General features: G+C 43.8%; 3 protein-coding genes and 1 pseudogene across 4 annotated transcripts; 2 read left to right on the top strand and 2 right to left on the bottom strand.

The window, feature by feature from the left end:
• Nucleotides 1–985: 985 nt before the first annotated feature.
• LOC141834173 (uncharacterized) lies at nt 986–1,797 on the top strand. Its single transcript, XM_074721623.1, has 2 exons — nt 986–1,234; nt 1,358–1,797. Exons 1-2 carry the CDS (start codon nt 1,066–1,068, stop codon nt 1,657–1,659), a joined length of 471 nt encoding a protein of 156 aa, XP_074577724.1. The 5' UTR covers nt 986–1,065; the 3' UTR covers nt 1,660–1,797.
• Nucleotides 1,798–2,466: 669 nt separating this feature from the next.
• On the top strand, nt 2,467–3,864 carry LOC141833071 (U-box domain-containing protein 8-like). The gene has a single exon (XM_074720468.1). It carries the CDS (start codon nt 2,552–2,554, stop codon nt 3,689–3,691), a length of 1,140 nt encoding a protein of 379 aa, XP_074576569.1. The 5' UTR covers nt 2,467–2,551; the 3' UTR covers nt 3,692–3,864.
• A 3,185-nt stretch (nt 3,865–7,049) lies between these two features.
• On the bottom strand, nt 7,050–7,865 carry LOC141833072 (umecyanin-like; annotated as a pseudogene).
• A 1,472-nt stretch (nt 7,866–9,337) lies between these two features.
• LOC141833069 (polyubiquitin) lies at nt 9,338–11,063 on the bottom strand. 2 transcript variants are annotated; one of them, XM_074720467.1, is made up of 2 exons: nt 11,008–11,063; nt 9,338–10,716 (listed from the first exon to the last, which is right to left on the bottom strand). In XM_074720467.1, exon 2 carries the CDS (start codon nt 10,706–10,708, stop codon nt 9,563–9,565), a length of 1,146 nt encoding a protein of 381 aa, XP_074576568.1. In that variant the 5' UTR covers nt 10,709–10,716; nt 11,008–11,063; the 3' UTR covers nt 9,338–9,562. The 2 variants fall into 2 exon arrangements, with proteins under 2 accessions (XP_074576568.1, XP_074576567.1); XM_074720466.1 differs by having other exon boundaries at nt 9,338–10,708; nt 11,008–11,060.
• Between the last annotated feature and the right edge of the window lie 396 nt (nt 11,064–11,459).

The raw sequence follows: 11,459 nt of genomic DNA, 5'->3' as shown, positions 1-11,459 counted from the left end.
ACTTGACATGGGAATAACTTGTGGAGCCAGCCGTGGCTCGAATGAACACTTCACATGCTCATTCATGCGATAGCACTATTGCAGTTATCCTTATCCTTGTAGATTGAATGAACAAATGTTGAATTTATCAGCAATGAAAAATGTGCAACGTAGGAGAAAAAGAGAAGAAGAACAGCAGAAACTATAATGATGCATAAAAAATAGTCATTAAAATGAGACTTAGAATAGAACGATCTTTACACTTCAGTTAAGACATAAAAATAGAGTATCCAAGACTCGAAGGGACTAAAAATGAAATAAGACTGATATATATTTATAAAATGAAGGGACTATTAAAATTATACATCATTCATTTATATTTAAGGGAAGTATTGTTCTTACTGTCAACATCGAGCGAGCCATTACTTCATCGATGACACTTACATGAAATAATATTTTTGTTTTTGGTGGAGGCCCAGCAAGATGGGACAAGTTTCGGCCTATCTCATTGACCCATCAAACATCAGCCAGGAAGAAAACGCATCATTGAACAAAATCAGACTATCACTACCAGCCATTAAACCGATTAAATTACTTTTTTTATTGAATAATAAAAATAATATATTTTAATAAATTCAATTCGATATTCAGTTTCACTCGGATCCTCGTCCCTAGCAAAACAATCATGGGATTATGGAGTTGAGAATTGAATCAATAGCGGTTTCAGTGTGCTATCAGCGTGGTGGAATAACCAGGCCGATGTCCTTTTCAGAACATTTGTCTAATGGATATTTGTTTGCGTTTCAGTGTGCTATCGACGCGGTGGAACAAATTCAGAGCGAGGCCCATCTCCTTTTCAGAACACTTATCTAATGGATGTTTGTTTAGATTCGTTACGCCTTTTTTCCATGTTAGTGGCAAAAAAAAAAAAAAAAGAAGATTCGTTGGCACCGAAAAATGTGAGGACAGAACTTAATTCAGCACAATATTAATCTCGAACCAATTCCACTGCCAGTCCATCTTCTATATGCCCTGTTTTTGCGTCCATTCAAGAAATTCGAAGGAGACGTTACTACTGGAATTGTTATGGTCGAGAAGGAAGAGATCAGGAGAAACGATCCTCGACGCATACACTGTTCTGGCCTCGCCATGGAAAACACTAGATCAGCTTTGCTCTTACTCTTCATCATTTGCTTTAATATATGCGCTCTGCAACCACTCCACTCCAAACGCACAAGTTTAATGCGTGATTCAGGTTTTAATTCCCATGAGTTTTCCATGTCTTCCCTGTTAGCGATCGATTAATTCTTTAGGGAATAATCTAGCCAGAAAAAAAAAGGGGATGAGATTTAAAAATTCAATCTTTACGCTCCTGCAGAGGATGAGGAGAAAGCAGCAGCAGAAAGGTTGTTAAGGAGCAGCGAAAGCGGCAGCACACACGGAGGGAGCAGCGAAAGCGGCAGCACACACGGAGGCAGCAGCGAGGACAACGTGCCGTCGTCGAGTAGCTCGGGCTCTGGATCAGCAATTCCAATCCTTGGAGCTGCTGCGGCAGCCAAGGCGAGGAACGACCATACTAACTACCGTCGCAGCAACAATAGCACTGCGAGCAACAACGCCAGTATGCTTCTAATCTTGTTGACCATGGCTGGTGAGGTTCTTGCTTGTGTGCAGTTTTAGGCTTTTCATCAGTTGCAGAACATACATGTGACAGTACTAACATATCGTTGTGTACTACTGTAATTAATGGTATGATGAGAAGTTTCATGGTTCTATAATGGTTAGCGTGTTAATCTTGTAGCTGTACGTGCTGGTAGTTTCATGGTTCTTCGCATGTACCAGAAATTAATAACAAGAATATACGATGATCACAATATTGTAGGCACTTGACTGGATGAACCAGCCAGCAACAAGATCAAAAGAATTCAGGAACATTTTAATATAGAAAACGAGCAAACAATTTTCCATATTAACAATTGCAATGAATACTTCAGCTGCAGAAGTCTTGAAATTGTGACAAAGCTTATCGGCAATAACACAAAGAACCAGATGCATTTTTCATTCCTCCCTGTTCTTTGGTTTTTCATACCAAAGAGAACCTCATTTTTAGTGTTCTAGTTATTTTTATTAGAAGGCAAACACTAGAAAGAAAAAGATAATAAAACTAAGGAATTTTTTGTCGCATCAAATATCACTCTTTTATTTATTTTTATTTTACAATAATTTTTAGTCTAATAAGCCTGAGCTTAAGTTGACACATAGATGGACTAGGTCCGTGCTGAAGTTGAACAGGCGAGTATAATGTCACGGGTTTGATCCGTACGTGGGCCATGTCTGACCTGGCATGGACTGATCTGATATCGTCCAAGCTAGATATGATCCGTTGACACCAGGATTTAGCCGTTGCCATGTCATCTTTGACTAGAGATCGCAACATCTTATCGACTCACCACAAATCTCTATGAGATTTGGTTCGTCTCCCTTCTCTTGACTTCTCCATGCAGCTGCAAAGCCTGGTCGCCACCGAAGAAGGCGAAGAGAGAGAGAGAGAGAGAGAGAGAGAGAGAGAGAGATGGAGTTGCAGTTACCGGATGACTTCCGGTGCCCAATCTCCCGGGAGGTGATGACGGACCCGGTGATTTTATCCTCCGGCCACACCTTCGACCGCGCTTCTATCCAGCCCAATCTCCCGCAGCGCTGGCTCGACGCCGGTAACCGCACCTGCCCAGTCACAAAAGTCCCCCTCCCTCTCTCGCCTTCGCTTATCCCCAACTACGCCCTTCGCAGCCTCATCTCGTCCTACCTCGCCCGTCGCCCCTCCGCCGCCGCCTCCTCCTCCTCCTCCGATGATCACCTCGACTCCCTCCTCCTCTCTCGATTCTCCTTCCCCTCCGACGCCACTACTCTCTCCGCCGTTCTCCGCCTCGCCCAGAGTGGGAGCGCCGCCTCTCGCCGCCTCGTCGTCGACTCCGACGCCACCTCTGTCCTCATCCGCCACGCAGACGCTCCCGACCGCCCCGACATCCAGGACCTGGCCCTCCGCGCCCTCCTCCACATCTCCCTCGATGGGGACGACACGCGCCTCGGTCTCCTCGCCGAGGGCGCCCTCGACCCCGTCGTCTCGGCACTCCGCGGTGGACCTGTCGCGGCCCTCGCTGCTACCTTCCTGACCAGCCTCGCCATTGTTGACGTCAACAAAGCCACAATCGGAGCCCACCCAGCCGCCATTCCCAGCCTAGTGGCCCTACTCAGCGGCGGCGACGGCCGGCAGCGGAGGGAGGCGGCCACGGCTCTCCATGAACTGTGCAAGTTCGCCGAGAACCGGAGACGGGCTGTGCGGGCTGGTGCGGTGGCGCCTCTCATCAGCTTCGCTGGTGAAGGGTCGGAAAGGGCCGTGCGTGTCTTAGGACTCCTCGCCAAGTGCCGCGAGGGGAAGGAGGAGATGAGGAAGACGATAGGATTCCTTAGAGCATTGGCTGACGTCGTTAAAACAGGGAACCCAAGGGGCGTGGAACACGCCCTCGTGGTGCTCAGCTTGGTTTGTTCCGATAGCAAAGAGATGGCTTTGGAAGCCATCGGAGAAGGGATTTTGGACCTCTGCTCTGTTTTGGCCAGCGATATGAATCAAAAGATTGGGAAGAATGCCATGGAATTAGCTTGTAGTCTCAGAATTTTCTCCTCTCCCTGCATATCAGCAAACATAAGTCAGTGAAGCTACTTGCTTGATGGATTTATTTACCTGAAACCTCCTGTGAAAAGAATGAAAATCAGTTTGATCCTTTTTTTTTTGTTTGTTAGAACCCTTCTTCTTTGTTTTGTAGTAGTTTTAGAAAGAAAAATCCTGTTTATATGGAAAATGTCGTAACTTGTTAGCTTGATCTTAGTTTCTCTATGGAAAAATAATATGATAGTGGTGTTTCCCTCTGTTTCATTGATGCTGACCTGAAGATTATCATTAAAGTAGTTCAGCATCTGTTTCTTGTGGGAGAGCATTTTCTTGGTTTCTAGTGAGTTGAAATAATCTGTTGCTTTTTGTGAGTTGGGAATACCTCGAGTCATTGTCTTTTGCTTGAATTCTTAATCACTCTCTATCAAGTCATCACATTATAGAACTATTAACCTTTTTATTTTGATTCAAACTGTGATTTGAAAAGTTCGGCTGTCACAATTCAAGCTACTATGCAAATAATGGCTGATAATACATATGTTCAAAGTCAGATAAAAAGGACCTGTTTCAATTTTCTTTCTTCAAGTAAACCCATGAGTGACGTGAATGATTTTGGTAGATACTGGTTCAGATATAGATATTGCTCATACTTTAGTTACTTTTCTGTTTGTTTGTTTGTTTGGAGAGTTGAACAAGCAAGTTTATATTACTTCTAGTCGTTACTGAATATTCGAGAACTTCTGATTTAATTTATTCCCTTAAGGTGTAAAATTAGCACCATTTATGAGGATTTGTTGTTGTTTAGATTTATCTAAGATGTTATCTAGATGAATTGTACATGTAAGTCTGTAACCCCTGGTATTTTGCTAGCATACAAATATTCATCAATGCATTTGCATACTGTACACCATTGTTGTCTTCAGATGCATGAAACTTCACTGGAGACCAGAATTAGATATCAATAATGGATCTTCTCAGGATATTTTTGAAACATTTAATATCAGAAGCTGGAGATGCCAAATAGAACTATTAGAAGCTGGATGCCGAATACAAATAGGGAATGGACCACCATGAAGTTTAGGGAGAACTGTGATTCCTGAAGCAGGAAATAGATGGATGATAAAATAGGAAAGAGGTCTTTAATGAGAGGGACATGACAAAGCTATGTGGGATCGTCTTCGGTTACTTAAGGTAAATAGTTGCTGGCATGCTGCAACTTTTTTTTTTTTGTCACTGACAATGCTGGTAGAAATAGCTAGTTGCAAGTGATGGATGACTATAATAGCAATTTGCCCGAACTTTAATCACTGGATGCATTATATTTGAGGACAATGTGGAGGCTGTTTCTCGAGTTGATGAGAGATTCAAAATATATGAAGGGCATATGATTAAATCATGTCACTGACATTCAGGGATTCTTAGCCAGGGTTGACTACTTTATATTTACACGATTAGGAAATATGCTGTAAAAACTTTTGATACGATCACAGTGTTACTTCCAATAACTGAATGTTTAGGAAATTCTGCAATTTAATGGCTCTGGTGAATGTAATATGCTTGAACTATGTTTTTAGGAACTGTTAAACAGTATGCAGGTGTTAGAAGTGGTTCAGAATTCTTTTTGGGGGATTAGATGTTGGTCACTTGACCAATCGAAATTTGGAAGCTCTCCTGCATAGAAACAAAGAAGAGGAGAAGCAAGCAAAACAGCCAATATGGTATTATTTGAAGTAATAAGTAGGCTGAGATAGGAGTTGATCCAACGAAGGCCAACGCCTAACGACAATCTGTTGCATTCCTAGCAGCAGAGCACCATTTCCCAGTTCTTCCTATACCCAGTAGGAACTGAAGCTGTCCCACAAATCCAACCTCGCATATCCTCAAAATATCTAGAATCTGTTTCTGTTTTTGTTCATGGTGGCTGAGACATGGAAGCTCCTCTCCTCTGCATATCTTTGACGGTTGTATGGAGCTGATGGGGATTGACAACGAGCGACTCGTCGGATCTTGTTATGGATGTATATATCCGATCTGGTTAAACGAACCAGATGGAAGAGGTCGAACACGATATCTCGACATCGGACCAAGGGACCAAACCAAGGCCTATGGACCCAAGGACCAAGCCGTCCAAGGACCGAGCCGAACCCTCTCCAAGGACCGAGCCGAACCCTCCTACTCCGTCAACAGTAAGGGTCTCCAAGACCGGTGTCTTATCAAGACACGAGTGTCGCAGCACGTCCCATCCACTCGGCTCGTATAATGCTCTTATCGGTGCTTGTCAGGTGGCTCGATCTCATAGGGTCCACAGACCTTCTTCGTTATTTGGTTGGTCCTGCTCGGCTCGGGCATGCATCCTAGGTCATTAATATACTCTAAATCTCTGAAAAGACCACTTCCCTATCGTTAGGTTATGAATGTTCCCCTGACATTCCGGTATGTCATCATAGTGAATCTTCGATAAGTGGTGTAGCGGATCCCCTAAAATGCTGACTAATGATGGGACGTTAGTATGGGTCATGCCTGTTCTCTGACACATTCATAACGGCGATGGGACGTTAGTCATATCCTCGATTTGACTCTCCAATACCCAACTATATAAAAGGTTAGTGGGTCATCGAAGAGAGGTATGCGATGAAACATTTCCTACTTCCTCTCTCCCAGTTTCACCTCCTTTCTCCCCCTACTGACTTAAGCATCGGAGTGGTCGCGCCAGGACCCTCCTGGCCTTCCCTCTCACTTCCCTTTTCTGTGCAGGTGCTATCCTCAAGCTTTCCTCTTCGTCTTCCCCTCTACAGTCTTAGTGTGGGAGAAGGTGGTCGAAGCTTCCAGGTGCAGATCTCAACAGGAACAGATCTTAACTCGGCCTCGAAGATTTCTGGGGTGGAAGTGATTGTGCTGATGTTTGAAGAGCTTTGTGGAGCAGGATTTGTCGGCGGACATGGTCAGGCATTAGGGAGATAAGTTAAATGCACGACGTTTTTGAGGTACCATAAATCGTTAATAGGCACGACGAATTTCAGTTGAAAATTATTATTTCTTTGATCCAAACAGTAAAAGTTATTTGAGGCCAGACGTTTTTGTCCTTCGGTAGGAGAAGAGGCTGCCCTAAAGAATAAAATTATTTTCACAAGTCAAGGCTCTTAGTCAACGATGAAGTTAAAGATGATGCTCAAAACGTATTTTAGAATCAATTTTAAATAACTTAAGTTAGGTCAGCCCTTGTAGATGGTGAAGATCCGCCAAATGCGGAATTCTAGTCAATGATTCTGCAAGGATTATGTTTTGGAAGCTGCACGTTGAGTTCATGCCTTTGACTTTATTAAGGTCGTGTTTACTATAAAGAGCAAGCCATGAAATTTGCCAGAAAGAAACGGAATCATTTTTGTTTATTTCATGGTCAAGATTATAAATATTGTAATATCCATACAAAACCCGTAAAATCTTAACAAGTAGAAATTGGATGAACAAATTTAAATCTATAGGCCTAAAGCCATCATGACCGTTGCCAGACCCAATCCGAGCGTCACCTTGGCCTCCCCGGTAATGCTGCCGGGCACCGCCGCGTTCGGTGGCGAGGGCAGCGGGGAGCGGGGGCGGCGGGGTAGAGGACGCTGGCGCCTGCGCTGGGGAAGCGGAGCCAGAAACAGGAGATGGTGGAGGTGGAGAGTTGCTCGGCGGGGAGGCCTTGCCGACGGCACCGACGACGTCGATCTCGAGTTGCATTCCCTGGCTGCAGTGGGTGGCAACTCCGCAGATGAAGTATCGTTTGCCGGTGGTGGTGAGTCTGACCACTGTGTTGCCTGTCGCACTACGGAATGTCGAAGAGCCCGCGTTGCACGCGCTGTAGCCGGTGCTGTCCACCTCCAGCACGTCGTGGGCCGCCGGCGGGTATGTGAAAGCTGCAATCGATGGACCATTATGTTTTCTCACTCACAAATAGCTAGATTTGAAACAAGAACAAGCTGAAGATTTAAAAACTCACTCAGAGTGTCCCCGAGGCGAAATGTCTTGCCGGAAACCCAGTGCGTGTAGTTAGTTGAGAGATCCCAGGCGCCGGCTGGGCCTCCGACGTCGTAGTTGACGCACAATGCGACCTCAAAAAAGGTCACCATTGCCATGGCCGCCACCAGAGCTCTCAGCGTCGCCATTTCTGCTCTGCTTCGATGCCGGGGAAGAGGCTGCAGAGGAGATGCTTGATGCTTAATGCCTAATGCCTGCTAAGAAGTAGATGGATGGGAGAAAGTAGAAGAAGAGAAGGTGTTAAATAGAGATCAAGAAAGCACAAAGGTGGTTGGTGGTGGCCGGGTAAGATCCAGCCTTGCTTGGTTAAAGAACGTGCAAGTTCAAAGTCGTCGAAATTGGCCAATAACCAGCGATGATAACAGACTGTGTCGTAGTGGGGAAGAGTTGACCTTGTGCCGAGTCGCCATGAACCAATCATTCATTCTTTGCGTGTTTTTGGTCAATTTGGAAGTCGTGTTGGGATGATTTATCGATTGATTGGAATTTTCACTGATCGAGGAGGGAGTTAACGATTTATGTTTGGCCCAACGTAGCACAAGCTCGACAAGCCTACAAAATATCATCCACGGCCCAATTTAGTTCAAATTTAAAATGTAGGAGTAAGGGATACACATCTTGTTTGTCCAACTCACTTATCTACTTGTGCAACTTGAAAGGTTTGACAAGTTTGATGGACCATCCAATCCAATTGATTGGTCCAAGTAACCTAACAAAAATATGTGACAAGCGTGTTCTACTCATATATATGTCTACTTGACTTAAAGTCTTACAGGTCCCATTAGACATCATCTAATAAAAGTGTCTGATGATTTATTTGTCTAATTAGGCTCTCTCTGTATCATACACTATTTGAGCTTTCTAAACATGAGCGATCAATGCCCATGTTGATCTAAGAACCAATACTTAATACTCTCGTATCTTTATGAGACTTCCTACAACAAAAGTAGTCACCACCAAACGCAGAAAAGAAGCCTCTGTTTATGAAGATCAATGGCCTCCGTTTGAGAAAAGCCTCAATTTGATGGGTAACAGACTTTGTCTCGATTTATATGAGCCTCAAATTATTTCATCCTCTCCATTACCTCATAATAGAAAAGGCACTAAAGAATTAAAGATTGAAAGTGCCAACACCAAGAAAAAAAATGGAAAATTCTACCTTATCACTTAGAACTCCTTTAAGATATATTCATTTCAAGTTGCTTTTCTCCATGTTTACTTTCTCTATCTTCCCCCTAGGCTAAGTTGGCTTAACACTTTAGTTAAGAAAAAAGGATGTAATTTACTTAAAAATTCTTAAAATCTTAGTTTGAGATTCAGCTACAATATTGATTACTGTTCGTAATCTCCCAACTCATTGATGCTTTTGAGTTCATCTTACTCAAAACTATTTAAGTCATCAAACCAACATTTAACCGCTTAATCTTTCAATCAACTTACACTCTGAGCGCACATAAAAAACTAATCAAATTTAACCACTTATGAAACATGATTGCACTATCAATTTCAAATAAGACTATGAAAAACCTTAATAAACAAAATAACATTTGTGAATGTCATTGTGTCCGATAAAGATGATGTAAGTGTTAGGTTGGAAAGCTTGTTGTTTCAGAAATGAAAACTACGAAAAAAAAATCTGAACACGAAGAACACAAACACCAGCCAATAGTATATTACGATGTGCATTTGCATAGTTGCATTGCACTAAACTTTTAAACTAGAATCAGAAACACCACATTGTTTAACAACCGACAATACCATGAAGGAACGGAGCACAAACACAAACCATAACACCAACACTAACAGACTCGACACACAGACAGACTACTAAATAGGCATTGATCATATGAAACTTGATAAAAGACCCCCGAAAACAGCGCAAAGGATGGCGGAAGTTTATTGGCCACCACGAAGGCGGAGCACCAGGTGAAGGGTGGATTCCTTTTGAATGTTGTAGTCCGCCAGGGTGCGGCCGTCCTCAAGCTGCTTCCCTGCAAAGATGAGCCTCTGTTGATCCGGTGGGATCCCCTCCTTGTCCTGTATTTTCGCCTTCACATTGTCAATCGTGTCCGAGCTCTCAACCTCCAGAGTGATGGTTTTACCAGTGAGGGTCTTGACGAATATTTGCATTCCTCCCCTCAGCCTCAGCACCAAGTGAAGGGTAGACTCCTTCTGGATGTTGTAATCAGCCAAGGTGCGGCCGTCTTCCAGCTGCTTGCCGGCAAAGATGAGTCTTTGCTGATCTGGGGGGATGCCCTCCTTATCCTGGATCTTGGCCTTCACGTTGTCGATGGTGTCTGAGCTCTCCACCTCGAGGGTGATGGTCTTGCCCGTCAAGGTCTTGACAAAGATCTGCATGCCACCTCGCAGGCGGAGCACAAGGTGGAGGGTGGACTCCTTCTGAATATTGTAATCTGCTAGGGTGCGGCCGTCCTCCAGCTGCTTGCCGGCAAAAATCAACCTTTGCTGGTCTGGGGGGATGCCCTCCTTGTCCTGGATCTTAGCCTTGACATTGTCAATAGTGTCGGAGCTCTCAACCTCAAGGGTGATGGTCTTGCCAGTCAAGGTTTTAACGAAGATCTGCATACCACCACGAAGGCGGAGCACAAGGTGAAGGGTAGACTCCTTCTGGATATTGTAGTCGGCCAACGTGCGGCCATCTTCAAGCTGCTTGCCAGCAAAAATCAACCTTTGCTGGTCCGGGGGGATGCCCTCCTTGTCCTGGATCTTGGCTTTAACATTATCAATCGTATCAGACGATTCAACCTCAAGTGTGATAGTCTTGCCGGTTAGGGTTTTAACGAAGATCTGCATGCCACCACGGAGACGGAGCACAAGGTGGAGAGTAGATTCTTTCTGGATGTTGTAGTCCGCAAGGGTGCGACCGTCCTCGAGCTGCTTCCCGGCAAAGATCAACCTTTGCTGGTCCGGAGGGATCCCCTCCTTGTCCTGAATCTTGGCTTTTACATTGTCGATGGTGTCAGAAGACTCCACCTCAAGGGTGATGGTCTTGCCAGTCAGAGTTTTAACGAAGATCTGCATCTGATTGACTAATAAAGCATAATTAGCATACAATCACACAGATCGAAGATAACTATAGATCAATCATCAGAAACAAAAGAAAAAAGAGAGGGAAAAAGAGACTAATTTGCGTCGAACAATTTGAAGAAAATATCATCAACAGATCTGACCTAAAAAAATACAGAAATTACAAGAAACACGTTGAGACAACATAATCAAGACTAATAACAATCTATCAAGACAACCATATCAACAAAGAGAACCCTCAAAATAAAACAATAATGTTGAATAATCAAAAGGACATAAAAAATTATATATACCTGGAGAGAAGAGAAAGGACTCGAGAGCCTCTTGATGAGATGATCAAATGCAGAGGAAGAAGCACCCCAAGGGTCTCATTTATAGCAATCTGGACGAATATGAACACCGGGAGGTGAGGTTACCGAACTTGCGTCATTGTAGGGACGTCCAACCTTCAATTATTACTCTTCGTAATCTTATCGGCCTAAGTCGGCCCACGTTTCTGCTCCAACCAAACTCCGAGTACGTTTCGTGGGCGTCGAAGACACATTTTCGTCCATCAGTTGATTAGTTCTTATCACTTTCCCTGACGGTAACGGCGTATCATCCGAGGTCCGCTTCGTCCGTTAGCTCTTAAATTCCTGTTGTTTATGTTGATTATGTATTTTTGTATTATTATTTATTAATTTCACTATTCAGATTTAATGTTTTAATCGAGTAAATAAAAAAGAAAAATTAAAATGAACCTAGT

This window comes from Curcuma longa, chromosome 8 (assembly GCF_044706935.1).
Source record: "Curcuma longa cultivar G26 ecotype Majalengka, Jawa Barat chromosome 8, ITB_CL_G26_1.1, whole genome shotgun sequence".
Taxonomy (NCBI): domain Eukaryota; kingdom Viridiplantae; phylum Streptophyta; class Magnoliopsida; order Zingiberales; family Zingiberaceae; genus Curcuma; species Curcuma longa.
Note: the sequence above shows the minus strand (reverse complement) of the source record. Positions and strands in the feature narration are given on the sequence as shown.